This window comes from Balaenoptera physalus (assembly GCF_965194825.1).
Source record: "Balaenoptera physalus genome assembly, chromosome: 20".
Taxonomy (NCBI): Eukaryota; Metazoa; Chordata; class Mammalia; order Artiodactyla; family Balaenopteridae; genus Balaenoptera; species Balaenoptera physalus.
The window spans coordinates 11,530,517-11,549,771 of record NC_138901.1 but is presented as its reverse complement, the minus strand read 5'-3'; the positions used below and the strand labels follow the sequence as shown (position 1 = coordinate 11,549,771).

At 52.6% G+C, this 19,255-nt stretch overlaps 1 protein-coding gene across 6 annotated transcripts in view; it reads right to left on the bottom strand.

Annotated features, from left to right (window-relative positions):
• The window catches only part of RPTOR (regulatory associated protein of MTOR complex 1), a 451,060-nt gene that overhangs the window by 40,256 nt on the left and 391,549 nt on the right, over nt 1–19,255 (bottom strand). For all 6 annotated transcript variants that reach the window (XM_082441503.1, XM_082441504.1, XM_082441505.1 and 3 more), the window contains 7 exons: nt 13,230–13,304; nt 10,180–10,245; nt 9,483–9,674; nt 9,005–9,145; nt 3,716–3,833; nt 2,694–2,834; nt 2,250–2,408 (listed from right to left, as the gene is read on the bottom strand). In XM_082441503.1, the coding sequence (XP_082297629.1) occupies nt 2,250–2,408; nt 2,694–2,834; nt 3,716–3,833; nt 9,005–9,145; nt 9,483–9,674; nt 10,180–10,245; nt 13,230–13,304 (892 nt within the window). The remainder of the gene's footprint in view (nt 1–2,249; nt 2,409–2,693; nt 2,835–3,715; nt 3,834–9,004; nt 9,146–9,482; nt 9,675–10,179; nt 10,246–13,229; nt 13,305–19,255) is intronic.

Here is a 19,255-nt window from a genome sequence, read left to right as displayed (position 1 = left end):
AATCTCATGTGGCGTCAAAAGAAACAGCGATTCTTCACCCCTTACATCCCCAACCCAGGGCCAAGGACAAAAAGATCCCCCTTTCTGGGTCGTACTGCTGGGGGTGGGGCGTGGCGACCAGCTCTGGACCCTACAGTCCATTCAGACCTTTATGGGCCCCAGACAGACTCGTCTTGTGGAATGAGTCCTGAGTCCTTTCTAGGGCCAGCAGAGGACCAGTCTTGAGGCTCACAGGTACCGCTGGCAAGCACGTTTGGACTGCCCTCCCCCTTCAGATCACAACAACGGCAAGTCAGAAATATCTAACACTGTCACGTGATGCCAAGAGAGTGTGAGCTCTAAGGTAGAGGGATTATCATGGAAACAAGCAAACAACCAAGAACTGAATGTTAATGAAAAAGAGTACCAACCAAATAGGAGGGTAACTAATACTGCAAATGATCGCAGAAGTGGGAACACAGGAGTCCAGTGAACACGTGAGCTCAACCTCATCATAATTGAGGGACATACAAATTAACACCACGAGGGGTCGGTTTGCTCACATCAGACGGGGTAGCCTGACCGGACCAGGAGACAGCAGGGCCATGGGAGCTTGTCCTCCTCGGAACAGAGCCCTTTGTGGTCAGTCTCCCTCCACGTGGAGCTGTCAGACCCCACGTGTGTCAGGCTGCAGGGTGTCTGTTGCGGCCCACGCCTGTGCACATTATGGGGGTGCCTGCTGTGTACCAGGCACAGGGTGTGGGGGGCTGTGGCAGGAGATAGGACAAAGTTCCTGCACTCGTGGCTCCGACCACTTGAGCAGAGATAGAACCGAGCCGAATAAATGAGGTCCTACATCATAAGTCTGCTGGGGAAAAGTTCTCAGGACGAAAGCAAACAGAGGGAGAGAGACACAGAGCGACTGCAGAAGGCTATTCTGGATTGGGGTGGGAGGAGCCTGGAAGACTTCTTTTAAGGTGACTCTGGAGCAGGACTGTGATTGGACTGAGGAGCAGCCTGTGAGGTGTCTGGAGGCGAAGCCCTGAAGCCAAGGGGAGGAGCCAAGGAACCCAGGAGCCCAGCACCGCCAGGTGCAAGGGGGAGGGCAGGAGGTGGAGCTGGGGCCAAATCCTGAGTTTGCTTTTTAAAAAATGAGAAAAGAAGGAAAAATCAGAGCAAGGCTACTGTCCATTAACAGGAGAATGGACAAGTGAATTGCAGCAGATCATGAAAGGGTACGAACAAGACTCAGGTGACCAGTGTGGACACACAGCCCTCAGGGCAGAGTGAGGACACAGGATGTGTGGTGCCATTTACATGACATTTAAACCCTGGGAAAGGGCGCGAGTCCATGGGGATCCACAGCCAGAGAGTAAGTGTGTGGGGATCCTGAGCAGGGAACCAGGAGGGGCTCTGGGCGCTTTAACTCTATCTGTAATTCCTTAAGTTGGGAACAAAACACACAGGTGGAGGTGTGTCACATTAGTCTAAGTTTTTGTGTGTCTACAGCATTTCTTAGTATTAAGTAAAGCTTCAGATGAGGCCTGGTAAAGCACCGGGGTGCCGAGAACAAGCGCAGAGGGACTGTCTGGTTGAGTCCTATGTGTATTACCGGTGACACAAGGGTCAATATGGTTGGTTATGCAGCGAGGACATGCGGTGAATTCCCACTGCTCAATGAGCCCAGCAGCAGAACCAGGGGCTCACCACTCAAGGCAGAACATGAGACGATGCTGACCCTTCACTCAAATTTCAATTTCCAGGCAGCCAAGTGTGAAACTGCTGGACTGGCTGAAGGTGAAAGCACAGAGGGGGGCCCTGGGTGGGGGTGAGGGGGGGGTTCCGGCCAGGGAACTTGAGAAGGGAAGGGCCGTCTGCGCCCCTGGAGCAGGGCTCTGACCTTGGGCCTCGCACACGCATTCTCTGGGGGACCCTGGGCACCGTTGGAGGCCACTCTGCCTACTGGATGCTGGGAGCCCCCCGTGCCCTGGCCGTGACACCCCAAATGTCTCCTGGCGGCAGAACCCCCCTGCTCTGCAGCACTGGGAGTTGTGCAGCCTTCCCAAGCGACAAGGCTGGCTCGCCCAGATGGCCTGGATCAGACCAGCAACCAAGGGCAGGGGGTTCCTGCTGCCACAGCAAGACGCTCCTCACCTCCTCCTACCCCGTTCACTTTACTCTCCCACTGAGCGTGTCCCAGCACCGTCCACTTGGGCGGGAACCCATGGGTGCTGAGGGAACAGGTGGAGAAGTGGAGGGGGGGGACTCACCGATGAGGGAGTTGAGGGAGGAGTAGGAGCTGACTCGGCGCATCTTGTCGATGGTCTCAAAGGACAGGATGTACTCCTCGTTCTCGGGGCTGCCCAGGGTGCTGCTGGCGCTGCTGCTGGTGCTCAGGTTCCCAGGGGAGAAGGCCACCGAGCCGCCGGCTGGCGGGGCACCGCCATGGGCAGAGTGTCAGTTAGCACATGCCCCCGCCGTCTCCCCTGGGGCCGGGCTGCTGGGCACGGGGCAGGGGGCTGCTGTGGGGCTCAGGAGCGGCTGTGCCCAGCGGTGCTGCAGGATCCTCACTGGCCACCCCGGGTGCTGACCCACGACTTCTGCTCACGCCCAGGTTTAGCAGATGGCAGGAGGGGGCAGGGGCACGTCTAATAAAAGGTCCCAGAAGATGACCCACACCACCCCACTCGAGCACCCAGCTTCTGGGGTCTTACATTCTTCCGTCAGACTCAGGTTTTGCAAAGATTTGTTCAAGCTTCTAGCCGTGGTGACGGCACGGATGTTTCCGTAGGAGCTCACAGAGCGCAGTCTGGGGGTGCAGGGGCTGTCCCGCACCGGGGTCAGACTCCCACCCTCTGGTAGGAGAGAAGGAGAGAGAAGAGTTAATGGTGGGCTCAGGTGGGAGGTGGCCAGACAGCAGGTGACAGTGGCTTTTACCTGGATGATGTGACGCTACAACAGGGCCCTCCTGCTCAGCAGGGTCTCTGACACATGTATGTTGGGGTACAAAGCTGGACAAGGTCCTGACTGGGGTGAGGGGAGCATGGGAGCAGATGACCATGACCCACGCTTGGCGTTCTGTGAGAGTTCAACTACAGAGGCCCACATGGCTCTCCAAGAACCATACCAGGTGCTCTGGGACTTGCCTGTGGCCGCTGCCCAGGATGGCACCAGGATGGCCGTCTGCTGGCTCAGCCACCCCGCCTTCCCACTCCCCAATCCCACCCCGCCCAGGCCCGCCAGCCGTTTCCCTTCCCCGATGTACTAAACGCAGCAACGGTCTCACGGCTGATCACAAGCCCTCTTTCCTGAAGACACAGCTGTCTGGGGGAGGGGGCAGCTCAAGATGATGAAATATAAATTCGGTAAAAAGGCTAATGTGAGATGAGTAGCTGCCTGATGTGACACTGACATGAGGACTCATCAGGGGAAGAGAGAGAATGTGCCTTCCTGTAGCCCCTACGGCAGCACCTTCTACCCTCCAAGATTTCCATGACTTTGATTTCCAAAAAGGGTAAAAAGGAAAAAAAACAGTCAGAGGGTCAGCGTGGTCCCCTTTCCTGCCCTTGCTATTCTTCTGGGAAGATGGGAACTGCAGATATCTGAGTGGCCCTGACTTGACACGTGGGCTCAGGACCTAGCAGAACGAGGGGCCTGCTGACAGCCCTGACCAGGGTCCCCTGGGCCAGCGAGCCCCACGGGCTCCACCTCAGTGCCGCACCCCTGGTGGCTGTACCTGTGGTGGCTGGAGAGGGCAGTGGGTAGTTCTTCTCCTCTTCCATGAACTGCAAGGCCACAGTGCAGAAATTGCTTTCGTACTGAACGACAAGGTGACTCAGAGCCACCACCAGTTCCTGCCGGGAGGAGAAAGGACAGCGACACTGACTTGGGGCTGGGAGACAACTCAGAATAGCAGTGAGATGCACGTGCTGGCGCTGAGTGCTTGAGCCACTGGGGGGGCGGTGGGACAGACAGCACTCGGCGCCAAGACAGGGGCTGCCCCCTCAACGCAGCACTCTTGAGCCCCCGGCGTGAGCAGAAACCTCTGAACAAGCCATGTGGTCAAGATCAGGGCCTCCGAGGGATGCCCCGGACACCCGGCAGAGAGACTGCTGACCACTAGGTGTGAGAGGCGGGACTTGGGGCCTTGTAGGGATGCAGGGTGAGGATGCCCCAGAGCGGGATGGGGAAGAGCCCTCACAGCTTCCCATGGTCAACACCGTGGAGAGCTACCTGAACCCTGGGCATTAAGGCAGGATACCCCGGACACTGTAGCATGCTCTTCTACTAAATGTGAAATTTTCAAAGATAAATTACTTTCCAGCCCCCAAAAGGGTAACAGGAAAGTTCTACATGACTTCAGGCCAGTTGCCTCAGTCCAAGGAGAACAATACAATTTACCTCTTTTGGGGCAGTTGGTGCCATGACCTGAGTACCTGGAGATCCTAAAAATCACGGGAAATAAAACTGGATGTCGGTACTACTTTTCCCATCACTATTCAAACGGTTTCCACAACTTTATTTTACTTTTTAGAAAAATACTTAGCAGAAGACCAAGGTCTGAGAGCCCCTTCTTGTTCTGTGAATCCCCCAGACCCCCAGGGCCAGGAGAGCTGTGCCGAGGTACTGATAAGCTGGGCTCCGATGGGGCCCCCGGGTCCTCTCTTCGGCCGCCCCCTTCTCTCCTGAGAGGGTCTCTCCCACCTCAGCCATACGCACTCCTTGGCCTCCCCGGCACGTGTGTGGGTTTTACTCCCAAACCTACCTTTTCAGGTCCTATCTCTGAGTTCCAGGCTGGCCCTTCCAACCACTGACCATGTGTGTCCACCAAGCGCTCTCCAAACCCCAACTCGACCTGCCCAGGACCTGCTGCCCACCCCTTTCTGTTCAGCCCTTGCTGGGGACCCTCGGCTTGTGCCAGGAGCAGAAATCTCTGGTGGCTTCAGTTAGACCCTTGAATCATCCTGACCCATCTCTCTCTCTGGCGATCCGGATGCCCACCCAGCGGGTCCCCTAGTCTAATAGGTGCTGAGTAACAGGCTGTCGAGGGACTGTCCGCCGGCCCCTCCCAGCGAAGATGAAGCCTGAACCGTCTTCAAAAAGCACAGGTTTTCCCTTCACTCTGAACTGGTGAAAGGGCTCAGCTGGACCTGAAGCAGATTCCCAGGTCTCAGACCGTTTGATCCAGGGAAACCTATGAGGACAGGAGGCTGAGTGCAAGGCCCACGTCAAGCGGCCGTGGGTCAAGCTCCTCCTGCTGGGCGGCAGCCGTGGGCTCCAGCCCTCGGAGGTCCGCAGGCATGTCTGGCTGGGGCGCAGGCCGGGCGCGAGGCTCGAGTTATTCTCAGACCTTGGAAGCAGATCAGCACGGCGACTTGAGCCCCTCCAGCCAGCAGCCTCACTCCCTTTCCCGGCAGAGTGGTCCCGCCACCTCCACACTCCAGCTGCCTGCTCACACTCGGACCAAGCAGGACTCCCGCTCCGGGCTTTGGCACCTGCTGCCCCTTCGGCCTGGAAAGGCCGATGCCTCGCACAGGGCTCCCGACTCTCTACCTTCACTCCCGACCTTCCTTCGGAGCAGGTCACCACCTGCCACATCACACCCTGGTCTGTCCCATCTCCATCCCGCCCCATCTCCAAGTACAAGTTCTGGAGGCCTGGTGACCTAGGGCCTGGCACACTGGCAGCACTTAATAAGTATCTGCTGAATGAATGAAGCCTCTTCCCTTCAGATACACTATAATCTTTAACAAACGGTTTGATTTTTTAGGTGAGTTGCCGTCAGGATTCAGGGACATCACGCCTGGGCATACATGTGGCCCGAGGTGAGTCGGCTAATGCTCCTCTGTGGTCGCCTGGAAGGCTGGACCACACGCCTTTCCAGGTCTTTCCCCAGGGCCATCCCCACTCCATGTTTCCAACGATGAATTACTGGCTAACATTTGTTTTTGGCCCATGGCCATGGAGCATCAAACTCAGCTCCCAGGATGACAGAGCAGCGTTCCGGGGAAGGGAGCACATCTGCTCCGCCTGGACGCCCTCTGGGCTCGCCTGCGGGAGAAGGCGCTCCAGCCCTGGCAGCTCATCCTGCCCCGTCGCCTCCACCTGAGACGTCCTGGGCATCAATGGGGAAACACCCTCTGACGCCGTTCATCAGTTTCGGCTGGAGTCAGATGTGTGTTACGGGAGGAGGATGCTGGGTACTGCTCTTCTGTGTCTGTGGTTACTAAATAAATAAATGTAAACTAGAGATAAAGGATTCAAATGTGTCCTGCTTTCCTTGCTAAGGTGGACGGCACCAACTAAGCTGCAGACAAGGGTCGCAGGGCTGGACTGGTCAGCCCTTGAGAAAGGTGGGGTGACAACAGGGCGGGGGGCGGTCACAAACCTGCTCCCCTGGCCTGGCCCTTCTTGATGAGGTGTGGGCAGCTTGCTGACTGGATGGACAGTCTGGATCGTGTACTTCCTGGACAAGTTCAAGTTCAAAATAATTTGGGAGGTTGACATGAATTTGCTGACTCTTGATTTTATCAAGTAAACTCATTAAACAGGTCAACAAGCAAAAACCTTCCCTCTCTGTCATTATCGCCTCCCCCAGGAAAGGATGCTTTCATCGTTCAGGAGTCAACAGAGGCAATCTTTTTTATATTGAAGACATGTGACTTTACAAAATGCCGCCATAATACCCTGACTCTTCTCGTTTTGCCACGAGCTGGAGACACCAGCAGTTGGTTACTGCTGGGACTTCTTAAGCCTTAGCTAAGGTCAGCTCGTGGAGTGCAGTGCCCAGGGCCGAGTCCTGTTTCATACCCTCAGGTGCCCTAACGCTGGGTCTCCTGGGCCAGCAGGCTGGGCCTGTGTTCCTCAGAGCACCATGTACCACAACTGTCACCACGTGCTCTGGACAAAGACGGGAAAAGCAAGCTGCCAACAGCATTAGGATTCCGTGAAGAGAATGAAGGCTCAGCCTCTGAGCTGGTGTCACTCACCCTATTAAAGCCTGGTCCTCTCTCCAACCCAGGGGCCCCAGTCTCCCTGAACCTCTGTGTTGCCCATGTTTCCACGGCAAACATAGCCCCCTTGACTTATTTAACAGACCTGCACTGCTGTCCGTCTCCCCATTAGAGAGTAAAAGCCCTGGAGGCAGTGATGGTCCCGAGGCCTGACACAGGACCTGGGACGTGGCAGGCGCTCAGATGTGTTGAGAGATGAACATGGTTACAGAAGGTGCGCTCCTGCCCGCTCCCAGCCTCTCCCCCACTGCCCTCCCGCCAGCTCCATGCTCTAGCGCACACAGGATGGGCAGCCCCGGGCGCACCATCGTCTTCTGTGCTCCTGGACCTTTGCACAAGCTCCTGCCTCACTTGCTCTCCCCGTCCCTTACTCATCCCTCACAACCCAGGCACAAGCTCCCCTCCTCCCCCTATGGGGCCAGAGCTCCTGACCTGGGCTGGCCTTTGGGGTGCTGCTCGTTTACGAGGGCTTCAGCACAATTCCTAGTTCTGTGCCTGCCTCTCCACCTGGACCCTGGACCCCTCGAAGACAGGATGCCTGCTGCTCCACGCGCTGAGCCTGGTGTGCAGAGGCAGCTGCGAGCTGAGCCCGAGCGCTGGGCGAGCGAAGGCAGGCCCATTCTCAGCACCCCTGTCTGCGGACGGGCTGACCCCAGGCAAGGCCAACATCAAGTGCCCACAGGAATGACCTGGCTACACCCGAGCATCCCAGTGTCTGGGGAAGGGACAGCCAGTGGACTGGGGCTGGGAACGTCAGGGCACCTGGGACATGCTTGAGAGGGCGGTGGTCCCTGTGTTCCTGATGACCTAGCGACCATTCTGATACTGGAGACTCAGATGGACATTCTATTTTTATTAACATTCTTTTTAAGTTTTTTGGGTAAAGAACTGAAAAACAGCTTTCCTTTCTTTAAAAGGAATCTTAACAGACAATTCAGGATACTGCTGATGTGCTGCTTTGATCACTGACGTCCACACACAGGCTATTTGACTCGGGAAAAAGAAGACTGACTCAAGGAAGCCAGATTCAGACAGATGCTAATGATGAGAACCCAAAATAAAAAAGTAACGGCTGTGAAAAGGCACCTCCAGGATCATTCCACATTGTTAACGTTTCTCTAGATAACCTGGCACGTTAGTAACTGGGTTCACGGCTCTCTGAGGGAACTCAAGATGGAATGAGTCCTTCCTGGCTGATGTGAACTTGCTCTGACAACGTCCCTGCCACCAAGTCAGTGGGGTCTGTTCTCCAAACAAATACCCTTCAAAACCACACCCACCTCTGACAAACCCAACCTCCCTTCCCTGGCACAGGGATCTCAGACATGCCAAGAAGCAGCCCAGCACCTCTAGGTGATGAGAGGTGACTCAAGGTCACACACAGAACGACACTGCCCTCCTGGTCCGAGAACAGTCTCTGCTCCCACGGCAGGGCTCCAAGGCCACCCCAAAATGCGGCCAGCAGACACTGGGGTCCCCCCCCACGGCCTTTTTTGGCTGGGGGAGGAGGAAAGTTGATCCGTTCTGGGCCAACTTTTGACAGGGGTGTGAGATCTTGGATGGAAATTGTGGTACTTCTACATTGAAACAGACAAGTAAAAGTTTCAACTGCAAAGAACTGCTCCGTTCATTCGCTGACAAACGTGGGGGCAGGGAGGGGAATACACTACACAAACCTTTCCGTCTGTCTGTGGGTGGCTACTGCTCTTTTGAATCTCCGTGATGTATGTATGTGTTGCTCCCAGGCAGGAAGGAGCCTATTATACAAGCTGCCAGGAGACGCAGCCTGCTAAATGCCTTTAAATGAAGCAAACACACAAGTATCTGGTGAAGAAACGTATTTGGAGAGAATTAAACAAACATTTAAAGCCTGCTCTCAGCAGGATGCACACCGGTGTTGGGGGGACTGAGTGCTTGCTGCTGTGGTCGGGTCAGGGTCATGGCTCAACCTGGGCGCTGGGGGAGCCCGGCCTGGAGGCGCTCGGCGCTGCCTGGGGGCGGGGGCCACGCACCTTCCGGACCACGGGGCTGCCGTCGTTGATGAGCTGGGCCAGCATCATGGCCACATTGTGGTCGATGGTGGTGGAGTGGTCCGTCCTCTCTGCGGAGTTGCCCACAAATGTGCCGAGGGCAAAGACTGCTGCGCAGCGCACCTGCAGGTGGGACAGGGGGCAGTCACCCCGCGGCCGGCTGTTTGGCTCTAGCCGGGGCCCCTGGAGCCGACCTGACGCAGCCCAGTCTCGTCCACGGTCCTCTCGGCCCAGCTCCACTCGTGTAGACGAGCAGGAGCAGGGAAACGAGAGGTAAGTGGCGGCCCCACCTGAGGGCCAGGTGACAGGCTATGCAGGCATCAGAGACCAAACCAGGCACCAGGGAACCCACAGAGAGGGACGCTGGGGTCTGGGGCCGGGGCTGGGCCTCTCTGGCTGTGTGGTCTCCAGGCATACCTTGACCTCACTTAGCCTGAAGTGGCCGTGGGTGTGGACTCACCTCAGGGATAGGGTCGGAGAGGAGGCTGCAGAGCTTCTCGTGAGCGCTGTCCCTCACCCCGCACCACCGGGCCGAGTCAAAGTTCTGCCAGATCCGGCCCAGGCAGATGGCCACCCACTGGCGCAGCAGGGGGTGGGGGTCGTTGAGCTGCTCCAGGCAGATGGCGATCAGGTTTCCCTGGAGGCAGGCTTCCTGCGAGAAGGCAGGCAACACACGGCATCACCCTGACCACTGAGGTGGGAGGGGTGCCGGGCTGGACCCCAGCTCCCAGTGTTTCTCAGGGAAACCTTGCTTAATCACATCGCAAGATGTCCTCAATTTTCCTTTTTTTTTTTTTTTTCCTCTGGCCGTGCTGTGCGGCATGTGGGATCTTAGTTCCCGGACCAGGGATCGAACCCGTGCTCCCTGCAGTGGAAGCACAGATTTTTAACCACTGGACCGCTGGGGAAGTCCCTCAATTTTCCTCATTTTAAATCCACCAATATCAATTCACCCTGGCTAAACAAAGGGTCCGGACCCCACTCCTCCCATGGAGCCCCTTGGGCTGGTGTGTCCTGCAATGCCCCCTCTTCTGAGGTCACTGTTTCATCAGACATTCAGAACAGTTCCTCTGGCCCCCAAATGCTGGAGCTCGGGGCTGCGCCTCTGCAACCCACAGGGAGGCCCTGCAGGGGTGGGGACGCGACGTGACACTCACCTGCCCCGTGTTATAGCTGTTAACGATCACAGCCAGAATGAAGGCTGTCATGGTCCTGTGCTCAGCCTGGAAAACAGAAGTCACCTGCTAGTTTGCACTTTTTTCATGGTGGAAACTCACCACTCCCAAGCACTAGAGTTATCCTTCCAGAATCTTTATGATTACGCTTGGTGTGTAATTAAAGTAAGGAGAGCCAGCTTTATTGTCTTTTGAGTCCACAGAAAGGAAGAGCACTTTAAAGAGGGTCTGACAGCTTTGGGTTGGCCTCTCAGAGGACAGATGGGTCCCTGACGTCTGATGCTGCAGGAGGGGCATGGGCCTCTCTGATTCTGCTCCATCAGAGGCCACCCCGTCCTGCCCAAGCCTATGGAAGCAAATCACCCTGGTCGTAAAACGACCGACCACAGTCCCTAACTTGGCTTCATCATCCCTTCCTCGTGGTCTTCTAGTGGACAGATCGATTCTCATTTTCTCCTCTCCTCTGTGCCTCTACTGACTCAGAGATCAGTGTTACGTTAACTATTAGTGGTACCTAGTCATTCTTTAGAGAATGACTAAAGTTAGTCATTCCCTGTGTCTCCCTTGCATTCCCGATACTCCTCCTCACGTGTCAGCCCCTCACGTGAGTGACTGTTTTTACTTATTCTTACAGCCGATGCTGATTTAGATACATGACAAGTTTGCAGATGTCTGCTTTCCGATGCTTCCTGCATCCTACTGTCCCCTGGGCTCCATCTCCTCCTGAAGTGCGGTCCTCCTGGCTGCCTGGGTGGGGTCAGTGCACAGGAAGCTGTCGGTCCTGAGATGTGTTGGCTTCGCCCTCTCCCTGACTGACACCGGGGCAGGCACAGGGTCCCGGGGTGACGGTTCCCCCTGTGCTGTGAGGGCCTCTCCTCAGTCTTCCACCCGTTACTCTGGTGACTGCTGTCCACATTTTTGCAACAATCTTCCTTTTTGTCCTGGTTACTTTCAAGATTTTTCCTCTTGCCTTTGACATTCTCTGCTTTCATTATGATAAGTCTTTGTGTGGATTTGTATTTATTTAACCTTCTCAAGACTAATTGTGCTTTATAAACCTGAAAACTCATTTCTTCTTCAAATCTGGAAAATTCTCCGCTAGACCAGTTGGATGATGTGTCCCCCCCCGCCCCCTCACCTGCCCCCACCATCTCCCTCTGGCCTGTGTTGGATGCAGCGAGCCCTCTCAGCCCCTCCATCACATCTCCGCTTTACTTCATCTCACGTGATTTCTCCACGGATTCCTTTACCCGTTGTGTCGATTCTGCTGTTTAATTTGTCTACTGAGCTTTTAATGACAGTGACTGTCTTCCATTACAGGTTCTTTCCCCCCCCCCCAAATCTGCCTATTTATTAAAAGACTCTAGTTGGTCATTTTTTGAGGAGGAGTAAAAAGGACAGAATACATTGTTCTTTTATAATAGTCACAAAAGTCCTTCTGAGGAAACAACATAAGAGTTTATTTTTGGATGTAATTAAAACAAATTGTTTATTCAGTAATTTTAAACATACTTATTTGTATTGATTGTCAGTCTTTTTCAGAGAATCCTATTAGTTTCAATTCTTGGGGAGCCAACCCTCTTACGTGCCAGCTCTGCTTATGTCCCTTGAACGTGGGTTAGGAGCAGGCCAGCGCTCCTGGCACGAGTCTCAGTACCCTGGCTTCGTAGGTATCCCTGCAGAAAGGTTTAGCCTTTGCCGCTTCCAGGCAGGCTCTGGAGATTTCACGTTCCTCTCTTAGCTGGCGGCTACCCCTGCAACGGGGGGCTTCTGTTTCTCACGGAGGCCTTTCCTGACTTTCCAACCAGACGTGGACAGACAGGACCAGCTCTTCTCGTCCTTGTCTGGTGAGTGGGCGGCTCGCCCCACAGGCCCGTGTCCTCCATGCAGACTCGGGGCTGCACGCGCGTGGAGCTCCAGGGTCACTGTGAGGTCTGCCTGTGAGTCCCACCGTGCCCCTCCTCTGTCATCAGTTTTTGGCATTTGGGGATTTCCTTTCCTTTCTTTCAGATCTATGTCCTCAAAACTTCAATGTGTTTGTAGCTGAAGTGGGGCCCACTTGTGCCGGCTTCGCTCACCATTTTACTGCATTTTATCAGCTTAGATGTCTTATTTGTTTGATTTGTATCTTACCCTGAAGAACAGGGAAGTGATTATTTCCAACATTTGTATAAAGTCTAAACTTTAACTGCCTATGATAATGTTTAAAAACCACACTTCAGTTAAAACACACAAGTTCTACTTACCTTTCATAACAATCCTGTTTTTGACGTTTTCTGTATTTTGAAAAATGTGTTTTTTTTTTATTATTGTCATTTAGTTCAGAAAACCAACTAGAGGGTGAATTTACACACAAAAGTTCCTTTACACAACCAAAGCCACCTAAGACTGTGTGAACAAGCTGTTAGACTTAATTAAACATTCTGATAAAAATAAGTTATATTAAGTAATTATTTAGGGTGTCTATTTTGTTCTTTTTACTATGCTAGGAGCTAGAGGTAGGGAACATAGAAATTAATTAAAAAAACACTTATAGGAAGTTATTCTATATGCTATTTATGGATTACTAATTTTTAAACAACTTAATACAATAAAATATATTTAAAATTTATATTTTCAATCTCTTCTTTCCCCCGCCGGCTCTCCTTCCCGATTGAGAAGGTGCAACAGCCTCCTGTCATGTCCAGAACCTGCACTGGGCAAAGGAACTGCCATACTATGGATGTACAAGTACTCATTGATCTAACTTGGCTGACAGGGTGTGAGGCAGAGTGGATTCTACTTCACTGCAAAGATGTGCTCGGAAAACGGACTCACGTAAACAAAAAACCAGCCTGTGTATCAAGTTTCACTGTAACTCTTTACTCAGGGAAGCAGCTACTGAAATAATATGCTGGGAAGCAAAGGGCACCGTCTGAGTGAGGCAGAGCCGGGGTGAAAGCGGACCCCCTCCCGCTACCCCGCGGGCCCCTCTGCGTGGAGCAACCTTCCCCAGAGTCCCCGGGAGACGTGTCACCAGAGCTGGTCCTTACTGGCATGTACGGATCTGCCAAGACCGAGAGGAAGTACTTGTGGCCGTTGTCCTTCACCAGGTCAGCTTGGCACGACTGGGGAGAGAGACACAGGAGAAACAGTGAGTGCAATTCCGGGAAGGGGCTTCGTTTTCTTCTTGGGATGTGTGAACAAACGAATGTGCAATGAATATTTTATGCCTTAATCATTTTCTCCTCTCAAGTCCAATTTTCATCTGAAAAAATAATTCTGACTGCTGTGTCGAGACACATTTTTCCTTGGCTGTGGGAAAAGGGCTGGCATCTCACACACTCTCAGAAGTGCAGCAGCTCCAAGGCGTTCTCGAAAGCACCTTCTGGGTACCTGCCGAATGGGGGTGCCCTGGCTGCTGGATGGCTCCTTTGGAGACTGTCTGCGTCCTGCAGCTTCCGCACACATCTTCCCTCCCGCGTCAGCCCGGGGCCCACGCGCCTCTCCTTGCGCCTTTCAAGCTGGGACGTGCCCTGGATCAATACCCAGAAAAACTGCTTAGTGATTTAGGGTAACGTGTCCACAGGGAGACATTGAATTCCATCAGCTCCCAGCATGCTCCACTCTAGGGGAAAAAGGCCATTCAAGAAGAGAGAACTGGAATTTTAAGATCTGAGTTTCTGAGAATAAAAGGAGAAAGTTACACACTGCAATACATCTCTACCTCTGCAGGGCACCGCTGGCTCAGGGGCACGTCCTATGTGAAGCCCTCTCAGGGGCAGGGCGGTTTTGCAGACAGAACCTGCTGTTTACTGCAGCCCGGAGCCCTGACCCCCTCTCTCCCACGCTGGCCCACTTCTCAGGGTGCTCTGATAATGAGGTGTTTCTTCCTCACGTCAATAAACTAATAAGGTGGCGAATGGACTCAGCTGTTTAAGTGGGAATTGAGCGAGAGGGAGGGGGTGGTCAGGAAGCAGGGGCACCAGGGGCTCAGGTTAGCAGGATAATAATCCCCAAGAGCCAGGGAAGCCAATAAAGCATGCGGCTTTCAAGTCGCTCCCATAAGGGATGCCTCCTCACTTTGAATGAAGGTTTTGACAAATGGACTAAAAGGTATCAGCTTGATGCCCTCTGCAGAGACTCGATCAGAAGGGGCTGGGAGGGAGCACTCAGTTGGTGCCTGAAGTGCAGTGCCCACGTCCAGGGACAGGGCTTAGGCGCTGCATCTGAGAATAACGCCAATGTCCTTTGTTTTGAAACCAGAGATTCCACAAGTCAAATCCAGGCCCACACATTTACAGCGAAGCTCATAGCACACGTCTCATCATAGAGTAACGAAGTGTCACTAAGTCATATCCTGCTAATTCGGAAGCTGAGGCACCTGTGGGAGTATGTGAAGCTATAACTTTAATACGTCTTCAGTATCGGAAACGGCAATTATCTTGTCCATGTTGAAAGACCTCTGTCTGGACGAGGCTGCCATGCAGGTGGGAACCACAATAATGCTCTCTGGTCCTGTCCATCCTCACTCTCAGGTCTCAGCAGGTGTCCTTTATGAACTGGTTTAGAATCACCCCATCAGCCATCACAGCCCTGTCCGCGGCCGGGGAGCCAGGGACCTGCAGGGCTCTGACTTCTGAGGATGCTGGGACACAGGCCACCAGCCACCTGCTTGCCCTCTTGACTTGGCCAAGTGCCTCCTTATAAGGAAGAGAAAACAGTCCTTGAAACTACAAAGGCCCAGAAATGCAGGCCACAGATGCGGTGCACGCACAGGCCAGTGGAAAGCTCCCAGAGAGACGCAGGGCTCTGGCAGCCCAGACTCCTCCACACAGCCGCTTTCCAAGGGTCCCCTCTTGTGTCTGTTTTCCCCCAGATCAAGCTACAGATTTGACATATTAAGGCCAGGGTAGAAAGAGGGTGGAGGCGAGGAAGAGCACGACTATGAAATGGTTTTTCCTAAGCAAGCCCCTCCCCCACTGCACACCCAACAGCTCTGATGCTTCTGTCTCAGGGATTTCATGGAATTATATTTTTAACATGGGGAAAAGGGAGGGAGGCAAGGAAGAGAAGAAAAGCAGAAGGGGAAGCAAGCACATAGTTCCTTGTGGAAGCAGCTGAAGATGCAGTTTGCAAGCAGATCTCAGGAGGGAGCAGAGACCAGGACGAGCCCAACCAGAGACCCTGGCTTCTGCAAGGGTAAGTTCACCAGGGGACGGCAGGTGCTCCCCCTCGGAATATTCTGGCAAAGGACGCTGTGGGGGAGATCCCACCTTCATTCTCCTTAATGCAGACTATAAAGTCTGTTTCCTGGGGAGCAGGAAGACACAAACTGAGCACAGACCAACAGACCACCAGGCATGACGCATCAAATGAGGCGCAATCGGCAGGACAGTCCTGAGCAGTGTCGCCAGTGGACGCAGCCACTCATGTTCTGATGTGAATATGGAGAAAATCACACAGAGGGAGGGTCCTGTTTCCTGTCCTCCGGTCGCAGAGTTCAGTCCTCGGGATGAGGAAAGGATGCCGCAGAGGTAAGCCGGGTTCACACAAGAGACAGCGGCACCGGAGTGCACCTTGACCCACTGCTACCAGAACATTAGAATCGTCTGGAGACAGATGTAGGACTACGTTGAACTGTTTATACATCCAGAGTTTTAACAACGGCATGTGGCCATAAAACTAGTAGTGCCTGAGAAAATAATCCCAGAGCAGGGATTCTGCTCACTGCTCACAAGAGCTCACCGTCCTTCACAAACCCAAAAGCACAGCCACAGGCAGTTAAAAGACGCACGTCCCTCTGCACGCCTCAAAGCCTCAGCACAACGGCCTTCCCACTTGCCAAGTGTAGCAAGATAGTTAAATACATACAGGTTTTCATTTTCCAACAAATGGTTTATTACTTTAAATATTCTCGTCAGATGCTCTTGTGTTGAAGGTAAACTTCAGAATGAAGAGATACCGTGAATGTTGAAATAACTGATATCAGTGGGAAAATCACTGGTATACATGAATGTTTTTATGCCTTCCATCTACTTTTCTGTATGTGTTCTAAAATTTGTAAATGCAGGGACTTCCCTGGTGACCCAGAGATTAGGACTTGGCACTTTCACTGCCGTGGGCCCAGGTTCAATCCCTGGTCAGGAAACTAAGATACCACAAGCTGCTTGGTGCAGCCAAAACAGAACAAAATTTGTAAATGTATTTAAAGGCTCAAAAATCAAAATGCTACAGAAAGGTATAGATTGAGAAGCTTTTGTCCATCCCCTGTCCCTGTAAGGGGTGGCGGAGTCAGTATGATCATATCTTAAAGTAGAAAATGTGACATCTGGGTACAAAATGAAAATAAATATTAAATTAGATGGAGGTTTTAAAAAAAATCTCCTCCACTGCTATATGTAATCTCTTTACTAGTTTCTTATTCATTCTCCACACATCCAAACTGTGGTTGCCCTTTTATAAAACTTCCGAGACCTGGTCATGTGGGCTATGGTCTCTGGCTGACTAGCCCCTGCCCACCTCTCCCAACCCCAACTGGAATCAGCACTGCAGAGCTAGTGAGTCAGCACAGTCTGACAATTAATCACGCGGCCCTTTAGCCTCTGGATTGCCCTCAGCGATGGACTGATGCACCAGGAAGTCCCCTGAAGCCTGAGTCACTGCACCCATTCATCCTGCAAAAGGGTGATCTGTCACCTCCCTGGCAGCACCCAGTCCAATCTGCCTGTGCGGGGCCGAGTGGCCTGCGTGGGGAGGGCAGGTGAAAGCCTCCTGCGTCCTCCTTCAGCTTTTCACTTCACTCTTGGCAACAACAGCCATTTGAACAACTGCCTCCCTCCCTCCCTCCTGCCAGACAGACAGACACATACATACCCAGCTGCAACCTGGCCCGTCATCATCATCAATGTGCACGCCTAGCAGGGCCTGGGTGGTCCTGGAGGCTAAAGCAGTGTTGGGACAGGCAGACCTGTCTGGACGTGGCAGGGTGGGGTCTCTGCTTTGCTGGCCCACAGTTCTCCAGGGACCCCAGGAGGGTGGATCTGAACCTCTCCCCAGAGTAAAACCCACTCCCAGCGCTTCTGAAAAGCAGCCACCTCATTTAACCAGAATGACGGCTAAGAAGAGGCCATTCTGCACAACAGTTCTATTTTACCAAAAAATAAAAACGACACCCGGAATCACTCACACAGCACAGCCTTGCTGACTACAGCTTCTGGGTAAACGTGGGTCTTTGCAAACTGTGTTCTCTAACGCTGTGATTTTGTTTTGTGTTCTATAACCTATAGTTTAGAAATTAAATGGACCATCAATGCAATTAAATTATTTACATTAAAATGAGGAGGTGGGAAGTGCCCACAGCAAGCCAGACTTTGGGCGGGAGTTTCACAGGAAGCCAGGCCTGGCTGCCACTCAACACCGTGTGACTGACAAGACAGTTCGTGGTGACAGCGAATCAGTCCCTTTGTCCATTTGTAGGTAGTTGCAAGATGGGACAGCAGGACAGTTGGCTCAATAGGGGGCAAACTGAAAGAAGGAATGTTAGAAAGTCCCAGAAATGCAAAACAAAACAATTCCAATACTAAGCCTTATAAAATCAGACTCAGTCAATAATAAAAAAGAGAAATTAAAAGAATGAGATTCATGGGACTTCTCTGGTGGCACAGTGGTTAAGAATCTGCGTGCCAATGCCGGGGACGCGGGTTCCAGCCCTGGTTTGGGAAGATCCCACATGCCGCGGAGCAACGAAGCCCGTGTGCCACAACTAGTGAGCCTGCACCCTAGAGCCTGCGAGCCACAACTACTGAGCTCATGTGCCACAACTACTGAAGCCCGTGCACCTAGAGCCCGTGCTCCGCAACGAGAGAAGCCACCACAAGGAAGAGTAGTCCCCACTTGCTGAAACTAGAGAAAGCCCGCGTGCAGCAACGAAGACTCAATGCAGCCAAAAATAAATAAAAACAAATAAATAAATAAATTTATTTTTAAAAAATGCGATTCAGTTTTTAAATAGATCATGAAGGTGAATAAAGGAACAGTGGTCAACAACAGACATAAAGCAGGTCATGCAAAAAAAAAAAAAATCTCAGCACATCACAGTGATGGCAACCCAAAGAGAACAGGATGGAAAGGGGAGAAAGAGGAACTTCCCAGCAGTGTCACCTGACAGACACACCTCAGCCAGGTGACCAAGGGACACCTCAACCAGGTGACCAAGAGCCCAGCCACAGTGAGGAGTCATATTGAGAGCACGGACCCTGATGGGATGTGATGAGAAGGGCACTTTTCCTCTGTGTTCTCCCTCCCCCAAACCCACAAGCCCAGACTAACAACGAGAAAAACATCAGACAAACCAGCAGAGGGACAGTCTGCACATCCCTGCCCAGGCCTCCTCTAAACCGTCGGGGTCATTCAAACCAGGAAAGTCTGAGAGACCGTCCGGTCACGAGCAGGCGGAGGAGATGGGATGACTGCGTGTCATGTGGGGTACGAGAGAGGTCCTGGAGCAGCAGGAGGGCATGAGGTTAAAACTGAGGAAACCTGAATAGTGTAGACTTCAGTTAATGACAATGTATCAACGTCGACTCCTTAGTTGTAAAAAATGTACCATGTTTTGCTGCTGCTGTTGTTGTTTTTTTTAATGGAGCAGCTTCTTTTATTTCTTTTTCATACTGAATCCCAAGTCCTTGGGCTTATCTAAAAATACAGAATTTCAGTGAAAAGTAGAGTTTTGGTCCTCCTTTTAAACTGTTAGTCATTAGAAAGGAAGTTGCAGTGGAATAATCAAAGGTGAATAATCAAAAAATGGGAATTTCATTGATGAATGGACTGCATATGCCCCGCTGTGGTATGGCATATAGAAGGGCTCTGAGTTTTGAATGAAGATGGGAATTCTTACCCAGATTTGATCACCAGTCAGCAGAGTGAACTTGGGAGAGTTGCTCATCCTTTTCTGATCCATGTTTTCCATCTTTTCCTGGAAATTCCAAGGCTTCTTTACAAATAAGGGACATTTTCGTTGTCCCAGAGAATCCATGGTAGGGGATTGTAGATGATCCCTTCCTTCCTTCCTGCTAGT